The following is an 18,350-nucleotide window of genomic DNA, read 5'->3' as shown; positions in this document are numbered from 1 at the left end:
TGCATGGTATGGTATGATATTTTCCTACTTTAGAAAGACAGTAAGTGGAGTTTGTTGCAATTTGAAATTATGATTCCAGGGTGTCTTAAGTCTTCATACCTGGCTTATACCTTTAAGCCATTCCCTCCTGTTCATTTTTGGGACTGCATTCTTCCTTTTACTGAGAACTGCTCTGCCGCCACTGAATAGTCTTTAATATTCCAGAAAAGTCCTATTGATCTAACTATTTTTTGTACCATTCCACTTATATCACAAAGGGGCCAAACATGATACGGTTTCTAGGGGGTACTGTAATATAAATAAAATAACAAGTATAAACACTGGTTTCAGAGTAGCAGCCGTGTTAGTCTGTATCCGCAAAAAGAAAAGGAGGACTTGTGGCACCTTAGAGACTAACAAATTTATTTGAGCATAAGCTTTCGTGAGCTACAGCTCACTTCATCGGGTACATTCAGTGGAAAAATGAATGCATCCGATGAAGTGAGCTGTAGCTCACGAAAGCTTATGCTCAAATAAATTTGTTAGTCTCTAAGGTGCCCCAAGTACTTCTTTTCTTTTTAAGTATAAACACTCCATCTCATTATTGCTATGCCTAGATTTTGGGTTAAGACATTGTTTGCTGGATTAATCTCGATATTGCAATCACTGTGTCTGGGGGTCGGAAAGGACACTCTATTAAAAATATATTTTATACAAAGCACTTCATATACTACACACCTACAGTACCATTGAAACACAGCCCTGGCTAGTCTGGAAAGTGCTGGTGGACAGCAAAGGGAATTTTCTCAATGTGGTCCACTCTGTCAACTCGCATGATATTTGGTGTAGTTCTTAAGCTCCAGCTCCTGGAATCAAGTGATTATATGAGAATCACAACTTTCATTTTTAAAAATTATAAGTTTCTAACCTTCATGGTTGAGGAAAAGGAAGCTTGAAAAATGTGATTCACGGGCACCCTAAGGCTCAAAAGCCAGAAGGAAAATACACAGAAACCAACCTTTATTATTATTTTATTAATACTACTAATAATTAATATATATTTTATTATTTAAAAAATTGTGATTTTTAAGGCAGTTTCATCAGCATCGAATCCTTGGGGTTGGCAAGCCTGACGACACCTTTCCTTATGCTGCCACTGGGCTCTTCCCCGCCTCCTGCCTCAGCTTCCCCAGCTGTAAAAGGACGCTAAGGATACTGGTCTCTTTGTAAAGCTCCGCGCACTCCACCGATGGTGCGTCCCAGGAGAGTGCGAGGCACGCATGAATTATTATGACGGCTCCCGCCACTGGGAAGCGCCACGTGAAGCGGAAGGGCTTGGCTCCCACCTACACAGCCCCTCATCGCCGAACCCCGCCGCCTCCCGCCCTGCAGGTGGCGCTGTCAGGAGCCTGCCAAGTGCATGGCCGGGCAGGTCCCCTCAGTGCCCCGGAAGTGTTCCCAAGCCGGGCCGGAAGCGTTCACTAGCCGGGCCGGAAGCGTGCGGGCAACAGGACCTTGGCGGTCAGAGCCGGAGAGGGAGCGGTGCGCCGCGCCTTGTCTGAATGCGCCATGCTGCAGCTGCTGAGAGCCGGGCTGGTGCTGGGGCCCTGGCGGCGTCAGGGCTCGGCGCTGCTGTGGCAGCAGGTACTGGGCTAGGCCAGCAGCCTCGCTTGTTTCCGCGGGGCCAAGCTGGCCAGGGGGCCGGAGCCCCTCTGGGTGGGAGAGCAGCTCCCGGCCCGGGGAGTGTCGGCAAAGGGCCAGCTTCTGCCCAGCCGCGCGGGGCTGTTGCCGTCGCGCCGGGGGCGAGGGCTGTCCGGGCTGCGGGTGGTAGGAGATACCACGATCCCTCTGCCCCTAGGTGTAAATACATCCATACTGCCCTACACAGACCGTCTGACTCAAGTCTGCGTTTTGAGATGCATCCACATTGCAAACCGACAGGGCTTGGGCCTGAATCACAGTGGAACTCTGACTCAACCTCCTCCGCCCCTTACAGTCCTAAGACTCTGGTCCTAAGTGCTCAGTGACTTCAGTTAGACTGATGTGTGTGGATGGAAGGGGGGGGGTTAGGGCTCAAACCTGAGTCAGAGCCAAGCTTTAGCGTGCAATGTAGACAAACCTTAAACTTGTGGGCCTCTTGGCAAGAGTGTGGGATTAATCTTTGCGTATTGACCAAATTACATGCTAATGACTCTTTCAAAGATTTCAGTGCACTTTCTAAGCATCCACTAAAGTGGACAAGCTAAAAATCTTACCTTAAAAGCCAGATTCCTTACCTGTATTCTTAACACCATGTTATCTTATTTAAAACCCATCATCTCTTATTCTAATGCACTTTTCACTGCTAATGCTTTTTTTTTCATTTCTTGTAGTTTCGCAGGCTTAAGTAGTTTAGTCAGTGATCCTTTGTGGCTCTCGAGCACTAGAACAATCCTGCAATGATTGGGTTGCAAACACCATAGGATAATGTTTAAATCCAAACAAAGAATAAAAGCTTTTGTTGGAATAAAAATGTACTTAATATATATTTAAGTCTTTGTTCACAAAACTTCAATTTATGTCTGAAGTGATCTGAAAGTGTCCCTGTAGACCTTACATACATCCTGGTGAGGCAGGTAAATATTATCTCAATTTTATAGACATAAGAGTATGACTTGACTGATTTAAAGGCCATGCAGACTCAGTGATGGAGCTGGAAACAGAATTAAAGAATTTTGGCTTCTGTACCTCAGCTCTGATCACCAGACAAAGCTTCCTAATATCTTGATAATTACATTCTACCAACTCAGTATTCCCCTAGTCTCACTTGGATACCGAATGTTGCGGCTTCTCTTCTACTATAATACAATGTTACTATGCAATGCTTAACCCCGCTCTGCTTTAGTTGAGGGCTCTAAATTGAGGAACAGGTCCCTTCTTCCTGCAGTTGTGGTTTGTATTCCTTAGGGCTCTGTAAGTGCTGTTAATTGTATTCCTAGTCCCCTCTTGTTACTGACCTGCCTCTGCACAGAGTTGCTCTATGCTTATTCACCTTTGCCCAGATTTGCCCTCCGTATAGGTTTTGCCTCTCACCTGCAGGTTACTGGCATGGGACTTCATCTGTACAGAGATTACATTTTTTATTTAGGCCTCTTACCATTATTGTAATAGCGATGTCAGTAATGGTGGGAGCACTACCATGGCCACATTGTCATTGACTAGAAATTAAGAGGAGACGAATGGGAAAAAAAAAACTAAATGGAGGATAATATCTTAGAGCGTGGAAGATCAGACTGAGGGAAGTAGTAGGTAGACATGGAGAACAGCGTGTGGAATGAAGGGATAGAAAAGAAGGGAGACAGGGTGAGTCTATAAGTGTCCAAGTCCTCAGTTTCACACACACAACACTTTTAGGGATGAACTCACCAATAATGGCTATCTTGTCTGCTCATTTTCAGATGTTCCTGATCTCTCCTGTCGCCTTGTGACCTACTGTCTTTCTGCTGCTCCCTTTAGGCATAAAGGAAGTTTGCTTTCATACATTGTCCAAAAACCCCTTAAATCCACACTATGGCCCTCCTCAAAACAGGAGAGCTAGGAGGTGGCTTGACTGAATTAATAGCTGGTAAATGCAGGGAAAAATAAGACTGCTACTTCACACAATGTCTTTGAATGTGTACAGTATCTTCCCTGATATCCCAGAAAGCAAGAGGGTGCAGGGAGCAAGTTTATCTGAAACCTCATTGCAGCATCTCTCTGCTTGCCCAAAGGATGGCAGGCTAAGTGCAGGGTTGATTGAGCTTTGGGTTGGAGGTGGGGGTTCTGGAATATGCTTAAGGATGTTTGGGGAGCTCAGATTAACTGATTTATTTCCTATCACAATGAAACAGAGGAAAGAATCACTTTAATGGTCACAAGTTACCTTCCTTGAGGCATAAAGAAAAGGAGTACTTGTGGCACCTTAGAGACTAACAAATTTATTTGAGCATAAGCTTTATTTCGTGCTCAAATAAATTTGTTAGTCTCTAAGGTGCCACAAGTACTCCTTTTCTTTTTGCGAATACAGACTAACACGGCTGCTACTCTGAAACCTTCCTTGAGACATGTTTATGGTGAGCCATTGTTGTTCTGACATGGACAAAACTGGCTGAACTGCCTTCTGCTCTTGTTTTTCAGTTTCTCTTGAACAGCTGCAGACAGTGTTCTTCAGGAACCATTCCCAATGAAAAGATCCGCAATATTGGAATCTCTGCTCACATTGACTCTGGGAAAACGACATTAACAGAACGAGTCCTTTTTTACACTGGGAGGATAGCACAGATGCATGAGGTTTGTCTCTGCAATACTGGTATGACACTCATTTTGGTGGTGAGGGGATTTTGAACGTTACATGCAATGATTCAGCTATCGAGTTGTCTAGAATTGTTGAACCACAAAGAGCACTGAATGGAATAAGAAGGTTGTGCTTAAAGGCTTAGTGACCCTGTTTGAAGTACAAGCCAAATGGGGAATCCTAGAGACAGCTTTCTCATGGTGCTCTCTGACTCCCCCCTAAAGTCACACACATTTGCTGTCACATACACTCCCCACCCCCCCCCCCAACAAAAAACCCCAAGAGACCCACCACCAACATAAATGGAGAACTTCTCCATACAGTCAAAGGTGAACGCTCACTGGCTCCAGATATGTTGGCTTATCAGATTCATAGTGAAATAGAAATTGTTTGCAATGGCTTTTTGACCACCAGGTCTTCTTCAGGAATGATATGCAAAGGAAAGAGCAAAGCTAGTTAGGATTGTAGACTTGTGCCACTAACTCAGCTGAATTTTGTTGCCTGTGTGAAAGATGCTTAGTCTGTGTTTATTCAGGCAAAATTCTCATTCAAGCCAGTGGGAGATTTTCTTTAAGTAAATGCTTTACTTTTTGTGCTTAGGTAAAAGGTAAAGATGGAGTCGGGGCTGTCATGGATTCTATGGAGCTGGAACGACAGCGTGGTATCACAATTCAGTCTGCAGCAACATATACCTTGTGGAAGGACACCAACATCAACATCATAGATACACCAGGTAACGTGAACTCTGAGAACTTTGCAAGTGCTATCCTAACCAAAATATCTTGTGTCCAAAGAAGACATCGATTCTCCCCCACCACTGTGTTACCAATCTGATAACAGTAATGTAGCTGTTTATCTGAGCTGATCACACAAAGTGTTGCACTGCCCAATCCAACCACCCGTTCTCCCCTGCCTGCCCCCCACCGCCCCATCCAACCCCCCCCATCTTACTGACTGCACTCATTCAACCCCCCGTTCCCCGCCCTCTGACTGCCCCGACCCCTATCCACTCCCCTGCCCTCTATCCAACCCCCCCGCTCACCGCCCCCTTACTGCGCTGTGTGGAGCACCGGTGGTTGGCAGCGCTACAGCTGCACCGCCCAGCCGGAGCCAGCCATGCTCAGCACAGCTCAGCCACCGGGTCAGGCTGCGCTCTGCAGCTGCACTGCCCCAGGAGCTCGCCACCCAGAGTATTGTGCTGGCAGTGCGGCAAGGTGAGGCTGTGGGGGAGGGGGAACAGCAGGGGAGGGGCCCGGGGTTAGCCTCTCGGGCCAGGAGCTCAGGGGCCGGGTAGGAGGGTCCCACGGGCCAGAGTTTACCCACCTCTGTGCTAGGTGCTGTACACAGAACAAAAAGACAACCTCTGCCCCAACAGCTTACTATCTTAAGTGTTGGGCGAGAGTCAGCAGATACAGAGGGAGATGGGGAGCACAAGAAAACAGTGAGACACTATTAGTCATCACGATCAGCAGTGGTATCAGTGGTTTTCTGTTTTCATTATTGATATACAGTAGTCTGCTTCAAATCAGTTTTCCTTTCTGGCTTTTTTGCACTAGTATAATGATGTTGTGTTTTGAGTTGTAGTCACTGTACGGGGGTTTCTCTGTGATTAAAATCAAAATGCTGTCCAGTGGAATTCCTTTAAAAACAATTTCTCAGAAACACTTATTTTTTTTCAAAATCTAATTCTTGGACAGAATTTGACTTGACAGTGTCCCTTTCAGCAGAGCTAAAGATTTATTCATGTGGATACAGAAGAGAAAACAACCCAATAGAGCGTAATTCCTTGCTGCAACTTAAACCATCACAGAAAATTGTTTTTCTCATTCAGGGCATGTGGACTTCACAATTGAAGTGGAACGAGCATTAAGAGTTCTTGATGGAGCTATCCTGGTGCTCTGTGCTGTTGGAGGAGTCCAGTGCCAAACAATGACCGTGAATAGGCAAATGAAGCGTTACAATGTCCCATGTTTAACATTCATCAATAAACTGGACAGAATGGGCTCAAATCCAACCAGAGCTCTGCAACAATTGAGGTAACTAATGTGCTTAGCTTGTTTGCAGTGCAGTTCCAAACTGTTCATGTGATGATTCTTGATGTTCTGAGTAGATGTTAATGAGCTTAGCTTGTATGGTCTGAGATAACAATTCAGAGAATAATGCGTAGCTTCAGGTTACATCAGATGGTAGCAAGGTAACGGAAACAACTCTTCTTTAACGTCGCCATAAGGTGGTACCAAAATAACGCTCCCATTCATAAAACAGCTGTCAATGTCAGCTTAGGTTATGAAACTTCCATTTCCCAAAAAGAAGTCCGTTTCATGGCTAGTGAGTTAGGTCTGTGGCTCATTTGGACTCATTATGATAATGGAGATGTTTCTGGAGTTACGTATAAAGGTTTAATAATAAGATAGGAGTGCTGCAGTGCGTTGTTCCAGTATCCCAGGGAGGAGGAGTAGGGACCTAAATGTGGGGCAGGCGGTTGACTTTAGCCTTGTATCTCATGCAGGTACTACCTTCTTTTCCCCCATCCTCTTCCATGCTCCAAGTCTGTACATAGATTCATTCGTAGTAGAAGAACAAGCTGGCTCCAAAGTACTAACACACATGAGGGAGAAGTAACTTCCTGGATTAAAATTACTATTGAAAACAACTAACATGGGTGAAAGCAAACTTTGATCTGCTAGTGTTTCGATTTCACTAGGGCTCTGATGCTATGACATGAGCCAGTGAGGCTTTTCTCTTGAGTGAAGGAACGCTAGGTTATTGGTCCCGGGGACACTATTGAAGAACCCAGGTAAGACAGATGAGTTAAAATGCTGCCTTGTCTTGTACTGAGAACTGATTTGTATTTTTAAACTTTTCAGATCTAAGTTAAATCACAATGCAGCCTTTATGCAGATTCCCATTGGCCTGGAAGGAAACTTCAGGGGGCTTATTGATCTTCTTGAGCAAAGGGCCATATACTTTGATGGTGACTTTGGGTAAGTGGTTGAAGGCATTTCTTATTTGTTGAGGCTACTCCCTGTTTGGTGAATGCTGAAACTGAGTAGACAATTGTTCCTGTTCCCCACCCCCACCCCCCCAAAAAAAAGTAAAAAAAAATTATTTCTTGGTAGTGAGAGAGGTAGTTAGTGGCTTGCCTGGGAGGTACATGTTTGGTTGCTCAGCTTTGGTAGCTGCATCCCTTTGATGGCCACCTGAATGTGGTTGAGAAGGTAAAACAGCACTGTTCACTAAGAATATAGGGAATGCAATTTGATTGAGGAGCCCAAATCTTTGCAGTCTCTGTGGTTGTGGGCAAGGTGGGAAGACAACACAGCATTATATCACGTATCTGGCAGAAATCAGGAGCAAGATTTTTATTCTTGTGGCCATTGGTTAAGCTTGTTCGGTGAAATCCTGTCCCTGTTCAACACAGCAGCAAGACTCCGATTTACTTCAGTGCACCCGGATTTCACCCATTCTCTCTCATGAGGGTGGGGTAGATGGGCAAGGATCCCATTCTTCACTTCATATTGGCTGTGAATAAAAAGCATCCATCCATGACGTAATGGGGGATGAGGCCCCTAACTTTGTATCTTTATTTAAAACCTGTTGAGATGCCAGTAGGGCCAGTTTAGGGTGCAGTGGTAGCTGCCGGAAACTTGGTGCAGCATAAATCAAAGCGATCTGACATTACAGCTGTCTAGAAGACAACAATTCTGTTTTGTGGGAAGTTTTGAAAATAATTTTTGTACCCCATTGGAAACAAAACAAGACCTTTCAAATGTTTTCACAAAAAAAAAGTTGGTTGAAATGTCAGTTTTCAGACTAAAACCGTACCTTTTTGATTTGGGAAGAAAAGTGTGTGTCTGTGTGTGTCCGTGTGATTCAGAATAGAGCTTTTCATCCCAGACCACTCTGAATCAGGCAGAGCAATGGCTTGAACCACATCCCAGGCAAGTGCCCTAACCACCAGGCTGGAGAGCATGGCAGTCTCTCTCTCTCAACCTTCCCAGTCAAAACCAATATGTCTCTGCAAAATGTTTTGGCTTTGACAAAACAGGATATTTTGACAAAATTTCATGTAGTTGAAAATGTTTGGATTAGTTCTAGTGGCCAGGCTGGTTGCATCCAACCTAAAGAGTAGGAGATCTCCTGCTCTGAAACGAAGTCCAATAGTACCTGTTTGGCATGTGAGTCTTGGGATAAACTAAAGGTAAGGTGGAATTGAGGCTGATTGTTCTGCTGCACTGCAAAGCCCCAGCATGAGCTGTTGAAGTTCCTCTCTGCTGTGGTGTTGGAGATGCAACATTGGTAGACCTCAGGAAGTTTATTATTTGCCTACATGCCGAGACTGTTGAACTGACTCAGAATTTCATGGCCACTGTGGTGCCACATGATTGAAAGCTCCACTCACATGGCTGTTCACAAAACTTACCGCGTTTTCTTTGCCTTTGTAGCGAGACCATTAGATATGATGAAATCCCAGCTGAATTTAGAGCAGAGGCTACAGAAAAACGCCAGGAACTGATTGAATGTGTTGCTAACTCAGATGAACAACTTGGGGAGCTGTTTCTGGAAGAGAAGATCCCTACAGTTACTGATTTAAAGGTAAATGATAATTCTTGTGGAACATGTATTATTTATTAGCGGTGAGATTTTTTTCAAAGCCTCCTTAAGGGATTCAGGTGCCTAAATACCATTACAGTTGTTCTTTATATCACCCAAAGTGTGCCAAGTGCCACATATTGCAGGGCCACCGTTACCTTGTAAGTGTGCCTTTACCTAGAGGCACAGCCTCCCTTGGGAGAGAGGCACCTTCGCTCCCTATACCAGCTCAGATGGCTAACAAGGCTGCCAGATGTGTTGGTGGGTTTTGTAATGTGGACAGGGAACTGGACTGACACCGCCAAAAGGCCATGAGGTCTGGAATGGATTTGAACTTTTATGTGCCCTTCATAACTCTGATAGTCTGTATAAGTATGTCCACACTTCACACTAAATCCAGGTCTGTGGGACTCAGGCTTGTGGAGTCAGTGTTTCCAAGCCAATGCTTGAGTGTCCACACTGCATGGTAAACCTGGATTTCCAGTTGCTGGACCCAGATGTCTCAGCTGTGCTAACATGGCCATACTGCACTACACAGAGCTTGTGACTCAGGTCTTCTGATGTGACCTGCTTCCACACTGCATAATGACAGGGCTTGGACCTGAGTTACAGCAGGACTCCCGTTCTGACCCACCTTCTAGCTGGTTCCTAGGTCCTGAGTACTTCCTGACCTGCATCAAACTGATTTGTGTGTGGACAGAAGGGAGGTCTGGGCTCAAACGTGAGTCAGACCCTAGGTGTGGTGTTCCGTGAAAACATATTCTTTATGCCCTTCTGAATCCTTGAGCCATCTATTTAGTCACCCAGGTTCTTTAAGCATTAGTCTATCACTGTTACAGATGGCCATTCTGATATTGAGGCACAGAGATTGTGACTTGCTCAAAGTCACACAGCTATCCAGTAGCAGTCCTGAGGGAATTCTGCACCAAAAGATTCTGTGCCCAATATTTTAAAATTCTGCATATTTTAATTGTCAAAATAAGACAAACACAATAACAATATAATCACACCATTTTCAATTATTTGCTGACAAGTATTTTGAAATAAATTACCAAAATAATTGAAAATGGTATGATTATATTGTTGTTGTGTTTGTCTTATTTTGACAATTAAAATATGCAGAACTTTGCAGAATTTTAAATTCTTTAATTTTTTGGTGCAGAATTCCCTCAAGAATACCAGGGTTCCAGGTTTGAATGTATTTTCAGTATTCCAGGAAAGTGGCCAAAGCTGTGCCTGGATGGGATAAGTGGGCACTGTTTCACTGAATTGAACTCACTTAGGCTAGACTGAATTTGACTCAGACTTGATCATGGAAATCATAACTTTAAAACATAGCTTTAGATTTAAAAATGCCTTTGTCAGCATCTCTTTGACTCCCTTGGTATCAGAGTAATTTGGGATTGCCATTTTGTAATGCTTTCCTGTTCTATTCATGTTCTTATACTGCACTCATCACCATAGGAAGCAGCCCCCTATACCTGCTATTACTGGTGTATTACAGAGGCACAATAGTCACTCAAAGTTGGATGCATTGAGGGTTCCATTGTAAACTTTACTTGGATACTCTGGGCCCCTAACTTTTGAATTGAGTAAGTGATTTGTTCCTTTTATGTACGTAATGCGTATTAGGATTGAAAGAATATTGATTTTTGGCTCCATGGAACTTTATTGATGAATCTTGTTGTCCAGCAAGTGCTCTGGCTTCAGGAGCACTCAGAAAGTTTGTACCTCAAGATGCTATTAAAGCATGTGCCATGAAGGCAAAAGGCCTGATTTTTCGGAGGTGCTAAGTAGCTGTTGCTCCCACTGACTTCAGTGGGAATTCTGGGTGCTCTGTACATTTGAAAATCCGGTCCACTGTGCTTTATTTGATGAGATGTAAAGGAAGAAAAACTAACTGGCCCGCTCATAAAGCACCCCCTCTGCTGAGTGACTAAGACAGTCCTTAATAGTGGCCTTAGAGAACTGCAAAGCTCTTCCAGTCAGAGGAGGGAGTGTTGCAGTAGTCTGTGCGCTCTCTTCCTGTTGTGATTTGCTGTAAGAGATTCTAAGAGTTTGTTGTTGATAGTACCCAGTGGGATGTCTGGGAAGGCAGTCTGTTACAAAAGTAAATTTTGTCTATTCAGAGTGGCCTTGCTCTTATCACCTTTCCTGAAAGCAAATTAATTACAGTTATTTAATATTTTTTCAGTGACAGGCAGCCAAGTTCTTGTTTAACATATTTTTTCTTGGAAAACATGTTAGCTATCAATCCTGAAGGTCACAGTGTTAGTGGATGATCATTAAGGATCAAGTGCTTAAATAAATATCTGGTTCTCTGGCACCAAACATTATTTACAAGAAATGTTGTCTGATGTGCCCCAGCTCCTTAATGGAATGAAAATAATCTTCACAAAAAAAGAAATAAAATTACTTCTGTATCTCTAAAAAATTATTGCTGATGAGAATTGTATGGAGCCATACATTTCCCGTGTTTTATTAGGCTGCCAAAGTAGAAATAATAGGCATTAACATAACTAAATAGATTTCCAAAACACACACACTCGATGACTAGTTAAGCAGAAAAGATGACAATGGAATCTTGTATTTTTGTGCATAATTTTGTTAGATCTTCAAATATTTTTTTTAAAAAAGCATCCAGCAAGATTTTTTTCCAATTCAAGAACTGTTAAGTTTTTTTTCCAGTGTCCTCTTTATGAACCATCTTGCTATTTCAAAATATTCTTTCAATCAGGAGAGCTTAAAAATAAACTGCAAGGTGGATGGCTAAGAGTTTGTGCTAATGGAAAAGGCAAGTAAAATTATTAAACGTAGGGGCCAACAATCCTTTTTTGCAAGTAGTTTGAGTTTTAGCATATTTTATAAAAGTCCTGATTACATGGAAGTGCCATGTGTGTCTGTAATGCCTCATGCTTTGGCCTGACCTCAGGGCAAATTGACTCCAGCCCTTCATTTAAGAGAGCTTGAACCTCAAGCCTAAACTTCAGGTCTAAATTTTCAGAACTGACTCTTGATTTTGGGATGCCTTAATATGAGTACTCACTAATTTATTTAAATTGGGCAATCAAATCACTGGAGCCCAAAATGGCCTTCAGTGGTGGTGTGTAGGCTATAATTTGCTTTGGGGAAGGGGCGGGGCTTTAGGTAAGGGGTGGGGTTGATCCTGGGTTGCCCTTAAATTCAAAAAGTGATCTTGGGCGTAAAAAGGTTGGAGACCACTGTGCTACATACATCATTAATGCTATAACAATGCTTCCGGTCCAACCCTGTCCCTTTATGAATGATTATCATTTTTTGTTCTTGTTAACCGTTTGCTTGGCACCTTGCAAGGGATAAGTAAAGACACAATCCCTGCCCAGCAAAGCTGCCAATCTGAACTGCTACAGTGTTAAAGGCGACTACCTTTGGTTCTATGTATAATATTGGAATTGCTACAAAATATAAGTAATTCATAAATGTTTTTCTAGCTTGCAATCAGAAGAGCAACATTGAAAAAGTCCTTTACGCCTGTACTTGTGGGAAGTGCTTTGAAGAACAAAGGAGTACAACCCCTTCTGGATGCTGTTTTAGACTATCTCCCAAATCCATCTGAAGTCCAGAACTATGCTATTCTCAACCAGGAGTGAGTGCCAGAGGGAAGAGGGTGGGGAGGACAGATGTATTTTTATAAATATAAAGTGCTTATAGAATCAGGATTTCAAGCAGTTTCAAAACAAAGCCGGAAATTTTAACAAAATGCATGAATAATACAATTCATCAGTCATTTTAAAGAAAAACATTTATAGTAGTGTGGTGTAGTAGCCTTGCATGATCATTAAAAGATGACAGATCCCTCCATCAATGGGGCATTCTTTTCACTTGTAGTATAACATTGTTTTACTTCCTCTTAAATATTAAAACTGACAAATATTTAGTGATCTGGTCAGGTCTTATTTGTAAGGATAAATTTATATTGACATCTTAGGTTGTATCTAAACTAGGAAATAGGTCATATTTAAAAATGTCAGGGCATGTTTTAAAAAGTATTTGCTATTTCTTACTATAGTTATGACCTCATAGTTTAAAAACAAACAAAAAACAAAAACCCAGCCAAATCTTCAATGCTAGCATATATCCTTTTGTGTATAAATGGTGGTTTGAGTAATCTGTATATATGTGCATATTTTCAGACATCTCTTCATGTAGAAATAAATCTTAGAAGGATGATCAGGTTTCTCTTGCTGTATTTGAGTTGCTCAGATAATGCAGTGATAAGTACAATGTAAAACCTTTATACCTAGAAATTATACTAGTAAATGTTGTTTACCACCACCACACCCGAGCACCACACCCGAGCACCAGTATTTTTCATCTGACTCCTCACCCTTTCCCTGTCATGACCTTCCTTCTGTGTTAGAAAGGTTAGATAAAGTTTCTTATGTGACCCATCAGTGTTACTTCTGAGCTTGTGAGAGCAGTTGCTACTGAGGGTTCTCTCTGCCCTTCTAGCATCCAGGTTGGAATGTTTTCTTTATAATACTTCCATTCCACAACTGTAAGACCAAACCCAGAGGCTCTGAGGTTAGAGCCCCTGAATTGAATAGTAGCATATGGTACAACAGCCAAGCTAACCCATTCTTGTACCCTTATTGGTACTGACAAGCTGAGTTTTTGACCAGCCAGCTGTAGTTGAGATAGTCATGCATTTTCCCTCTCTGTTCGGTTCTCATGAATACTCCCTATGTTGACATTTATAAGTATGCGTCTCTGCTGCATGTGCAGGAAGAGCATGACGTGGAGGGCGCACTTGGCCGCAAAGTCCATGTGGACTGTAAAAAAACACTGCAAAAAAAACACCCGCAGCAGTGAGTCTTAGAGCTCAGGTCTTGTACTCGTGCTATGGTACTAAAAACAGCCGTAAAGATGTTCCTGCTTGAGCTGGAGTTCAGGCTCGGAAATCCACAACCCACCTACCCCCATCCTATCAGACCCGAATGGGAGCATCTACATGGCTATTTCTAGCACCATAGTGCAAGCCTGGTCTGTAGACTCAGGCTCTGAGACTCTCTGCCACATTTGCTTTTGTTTTTTTCCAGTGTAAAGAGAAATGTTCTGCACTGTCTTTCTTACTAGGCCCTGGTCTACTGTAGAAAATTAGGTCAGTTTAACTACATCGGTCAGAGTGTGAAAAATTCACTTTCCTGAGTGGCGTAGTGAAGCTGACATAAGTCCCCATGTAGACTGCATGAGGTTAATGGAAGAATTCTTCCATCAACCTAGCTACGGCCTCTCAGGGAGGTGGATTACCTATGCCGACAGGAGAGTCCCTCCCATTGGTGTAGGAATTGTCTACACTAAAGCGCTACTGTGGCGCAGCTGTAGCATTTTAAATGAGGAAAGACCGTAGGTCTCCTTTCAGAGTAGAATTACACTTCAGTAATATTAACCAGTCTTCAAAATACCTGGAAGAGGCAGTAGTGTTATGAGGAGACTAGAACTTGGGAGGTTAAGCCAGTTTTGCCCAAGATCACAAAGGGAGTCACTGTTAGTTTGGATTTGTACTTGAGACTTTCTGGCTCCCAATACTGTGCCTGATGCACACCTCTCTCTAATGATACTTGCTTTTGGGATCAGGTGAAATCCTGGTCCCTTTGAAGTCAACAGGGGTTTTGCCATTGACTTTAAGGGGGCCAGGATTTCACTCTAGGATTTCTGTCCCTAGTGCTTTAAAAGTGCCATCTTCCATGTAGAATGAATTATATCTAATAAAGCATTGTGCTAGCCACTTCTTCCAGTGGAATTTTAGTGAGATGATGTGAATGCTGGTGATAAATATGTCAGTGCTATGGACCTCCACTTCTTCAGTGATGGCTGTAGTTTGTCTGAAGTTGTCTCCAGAGGGCCTGTCTCCAGAGGTGCACAGATTCTACTGGGAGGTGCTGAGCAGCACTTTGCAATTCCCAAACAAATTCAGTGGGAGTGTAGGGCACTCCAGCACCTAGCAGGATTGAGCACACATTCAGGAGAAGTTGCCATGTATTGTCTCATCACCTTAACCCCCCCCCCCCTTTTTTTTTTTTAAGGGATTCTGAGGATAAAACCAAACTGCTGCTGAACTCCGTCAGAGATGACTCTGAGCCCTTTGTAGGTCTGGCTTTCAAACTGGAGGTGGGTTATTAATGTTTCTTTTTCATTTGAGAGGAATTTCTAGTTCAGCAAGAACAATTGAGGCACAGGGCATTTCCTGGGAGAACTGATGGATTAAGTAAGATTTATCTGCACTGGGCCATTAATGGCAGCTTGTCATTAATCCCCAGGAAATGTCCTAGGCAGGGATGGTTATTGGTTTTGTAAATGAAACATACTAGAGTTTTGTTTAAAAGTTTTCTGGTAAATATGTCTATTTGTCCATATGACACATTTGTTACGTGGCTGAGCTAAGGATTTCTAGCAGATGGATGGCTGGTACATTAGCCAGTTGACTTCAATTGTTTGAGTTTTTCATTTATCTTTTTCATGCTGCCAACATCTGATCCCAGCTGACTGACTTAGAGTGTTGAATACAGCTTCTGTTAATCACCTTAAAGACATACTGTACCCACATTCATTATTTGTGACCTGGGTAGAGAACAGAGCAAACAAAACCAAAGGGATCTGCCATAATGTATATAGCTCAAATCTCTCAAAAGGGGCCGAGGGATAAGAATTCTTCCATTCTGTACAAGGTAGATCTTTAATGCTGTTAATATTAGCACCCTGCGTAAGGCACCACATGTACTCTGGTTGGCTAGCAAAAGAATTTGACTCTAACATTCAGTATGCACTGAATTCTGGGGAAAGACTTTTAAACCAGGTTTTCATTTCATGAGCATAGCTTTGATCTCAAGATGAATTGCCAGGGAAAAGCATTAACAAATGGATGTAAGATGGGGTGAGATGGTGCAGGTATAATTAATCTTGCCTCAGAATTGGGGTGGTTTATGGACTAGATGACCTCTTGAGGTCCTCAGCCTTAAATTTGTGTGATTCTAATTGAGGGTGAAAACATGGATGGCCTCTAATATGTACTACTGTATCTTACCAGAACTGGTAGATCTTATGAGATAGAAGGCAAAAAATAAGAGACATGATCAGGAGGTAGGAATAAAGTGGCAATGAAGCTGATACACTAGGAGGAGAATAGCCAGGACATTGGTTGTTTCTTAGGACAGGCCAAGGAGGTGGTGATGGCCTCTCATTTTGTCCAGTTAGAAAATTTTTACTGTCTGGAAAAAGGGATAGTGGTGTATTGGTAAATGGCAGGTCCTGGTACATGGTGATGACCATGAATAGGATGCTGACAATAGCCCACGTGGTGATGCTGCTGCCCATTGAGTTAAGTTTTTCCACAGAAAAATGCACAAAACAATTGTTGTTTGTTCCAGATAGCTCTCGCTTCTCATTGCTTCTCATCTTAAGATGATTCTGGTTTATTGCAGTAACAATTTTGTAGCTTCAACAGAAGGCTTGAAAACCCCTAATCAGTTCTTTTAGTCCAGACAAACTCATTTAGCCCATTTCTTTGACTCCATTCTGTGCTGTCTTTCAACCTCCATTTTTATCCTTCCCCCTTTCTTCCATTTTGGCTCAGCAAGACTTCTTATCTTAACAATATCTTTGTTGTAACATATTTGTGGGGTCAGCAGCTATCCTGGCTCCCAAAGCCCCATGGAGCTGCTGAGCTCTGGTCTCAGTGCTCCTTTGATGTCTGTGCCTGTTGCCACAGACTGACAAGTAAATCTTTTAAATGGAGATCTTACTATCAGAGATCTAGTTAATAATGACTGTTAGACAATACATTTCTTTATTTTAATAACTTTTTTTCATCCTGCTGTGTCTGAATGCATCTATACATGGGTGAATTTGGAAATTTTAAAACGATTGCATTCCTGATACACATCATGTTTTTTCAAAAGGATTTGATTTTTCCACTTTTTCTGGGTTGAAAGGTGTTACCTTCCTTCTCTGTGGTTGGAACGGAACTGTAGCTGAAAAGTTTTGCGTTCCTTTGATTTATCACCGATATTTTCAGAGGGAAATGTTATGTTCCTGTGAAAAGCTGGAAAAGGGGGTGGGTTTGTGTATGTGTGAGAGGGAAAATAAGGCTTAAAATGAAAACGTGGTTGCATCTTTAATTAGAGTAGTGACAGAGACCTCTGGCATATGAGACATTACCATCTGGATTGTTGCTAGGATGCTGTGGCATACGTTTTAGCGAGCAAGCTTTTGGAATGGTGAGTTGGGGAGGTAGGAAACTCCTCAGGAGATGCCAAATTCTACCCCAGAGTTGAGAGAAGGTTTGACTGTTTTAGAAATTTAGATGAAATTCTTTTTGATGTATAATTTCAAACTAATAAACCCAAATTAATGGTCCTTTAGCAACAGCCAGAGTAGAGTGCATGTAGAGTAGCAGTGCTGTTGACTCTCATGGTGGTTCTAACCTTTATCTCCATTTTTTAATGCCATTTGCAGGCTGGCCGTTTTGGGCAGCTAACGTACATTCGAGTTTATCAGGGGATGTTGAGGAAAAGTGAATACATTTACAACACCAGGACAGGGAAAAAGGTGCGAGTGCAGAGACTGGTTCGCATGCATGCAGACTTGATGGAGGTAAGTGTAGGAACTAGAACTAGAGGAAAATGTTTGGATGCTGTTATCTGTCCTTCAAGCTTTTTTGAAAAGTTGAGGTGCTTGTTCAGCATCTCAAAATAAAGCAACACAGGGCAAAATTCTGCTCTCGCTTGGCCCAGGTTACCCTATTTCCTTTAGTAGAGTTCTAAAGGTAGAACTGGAAATTTAAAATCTACTCCATTGTATTTTTTTTCCCCATTGAGTTGGACGATTCTCCACATATGTCTGTTCTCCACCCCTGATGCCTTACAACATGGCTCTTCGCCTTCTGGCTGAAGTAGGCTAGATGTCACTTTCTCCTTTTCAGCTTCCTTACTCATGTCTGTTTTTCAAAGGCTATTTCCTCTCTCTCCCAATGAAATAGCGCTGTTGTGAGGTTTTTAATATAATTCTCAAACTAAAATTTACCTCCCAAAATGCTACAAAAACTACCCCAATCCAGAAAACATGCAGCTGTGGAAAGCAGTAGGTTTGCTTCTAGAGTTCTCGCAACTGTGATACTATGGGCAAGTCAAGATTGCATGAAAGTTAGCAAGCGACATGCTTAGCACCCTTTCTCTTGGGCTAGCTAGTATTGAAACTGAGACCCCTTTATGAATTTGCACTGAAGATCTTCGTGTCAAGTTTGTATCCAGCTGTTTACAGCACATTTTTATCAAAGCTGGAATGTTAAAATAGTTAGACTCTTAAGCCCCTTTTGCAATTTCCAACCCAGTCCTTTTTATCGTAGTTCTTTCCACTTGAAACCAGATGTAGCTGTGTGTGTATATATATCAGATATTCTTTGCCATTTCTTTTCAATACCATGTACATA

At 42.5% G+C, this 18,350-nt stretch overlaps 1 protein-coding gene across 3 annotated transcripts in view; it reads left to right on the top strand.

Annotated features, from left to right (window-relative positions):
• Positions 1–1,456: 1,456 nt before the first annotated feature.
• Positions 1,457–18,350, top strand: part of GFM1 (G elongation factor mitochondrial 1) — a 41,603-nt gene continuing 24,709 nt past the window's right edge. For 2 of the 3 annotated variants that reach the window (XM_073359551.1, XM_073359552.1), the window contains exons 1-9: positions 1,457–1,623; positions 4,135–4,287; positions 4,892–5,024; positions 6,123–6,327; positions 7,159–7,275; positions 8,737–8,887; positions 12,355–12,509; positions 14,950–15,034; positions 17,378–17,515. In XM_073359551.1, the coding sequence (XP_073215652.1) occupies positions 1,549–1,623; positions 4,135–4,287; positions 4,892–5,024; positions 6,123–6,327; positions 7,159–7,275; positions 8,737–8,887; positions 12,355–12,509; positions 14,950–15,034; positions 17,378–17,515 (1,212 nt within the window). In that variant the 5' untranslated portion in view covers positions 1,457–1,548. Of the gene's footprint in view, positions 1,624–2,419; positions 3,584–4,134; positions 4,288–4,891; positions 5,025–6,122; positions 6,328–7,158; positions 7,276–8,736; positions 8,888–12,354; positions 12,510–14,949; positions 15,035–17,377; positions 17,516–18,350 lie in introns of those variants that run through there. The other variant, XM_073359553.1, reaches the window with a different exon arrangement.

The sequence above is a fragment of the Lepidochelys kempii genome, chromosome 9, assembly GCF_965140265.1.
Source record: "Lepidochelys kempii isolate rLepKem1 chromosome 9, rLepKem1.hap2, whole genome shotgun sequence".
Lineage (NCBI taxonomy): Eukaryota > Metazoa > Chordata > Testudines > Cheloniidae > Lepidochelys > Lepidochelys kempii.
This window is presented reverse-complemented; position numbering and strand designations above follow the sequence as displayed.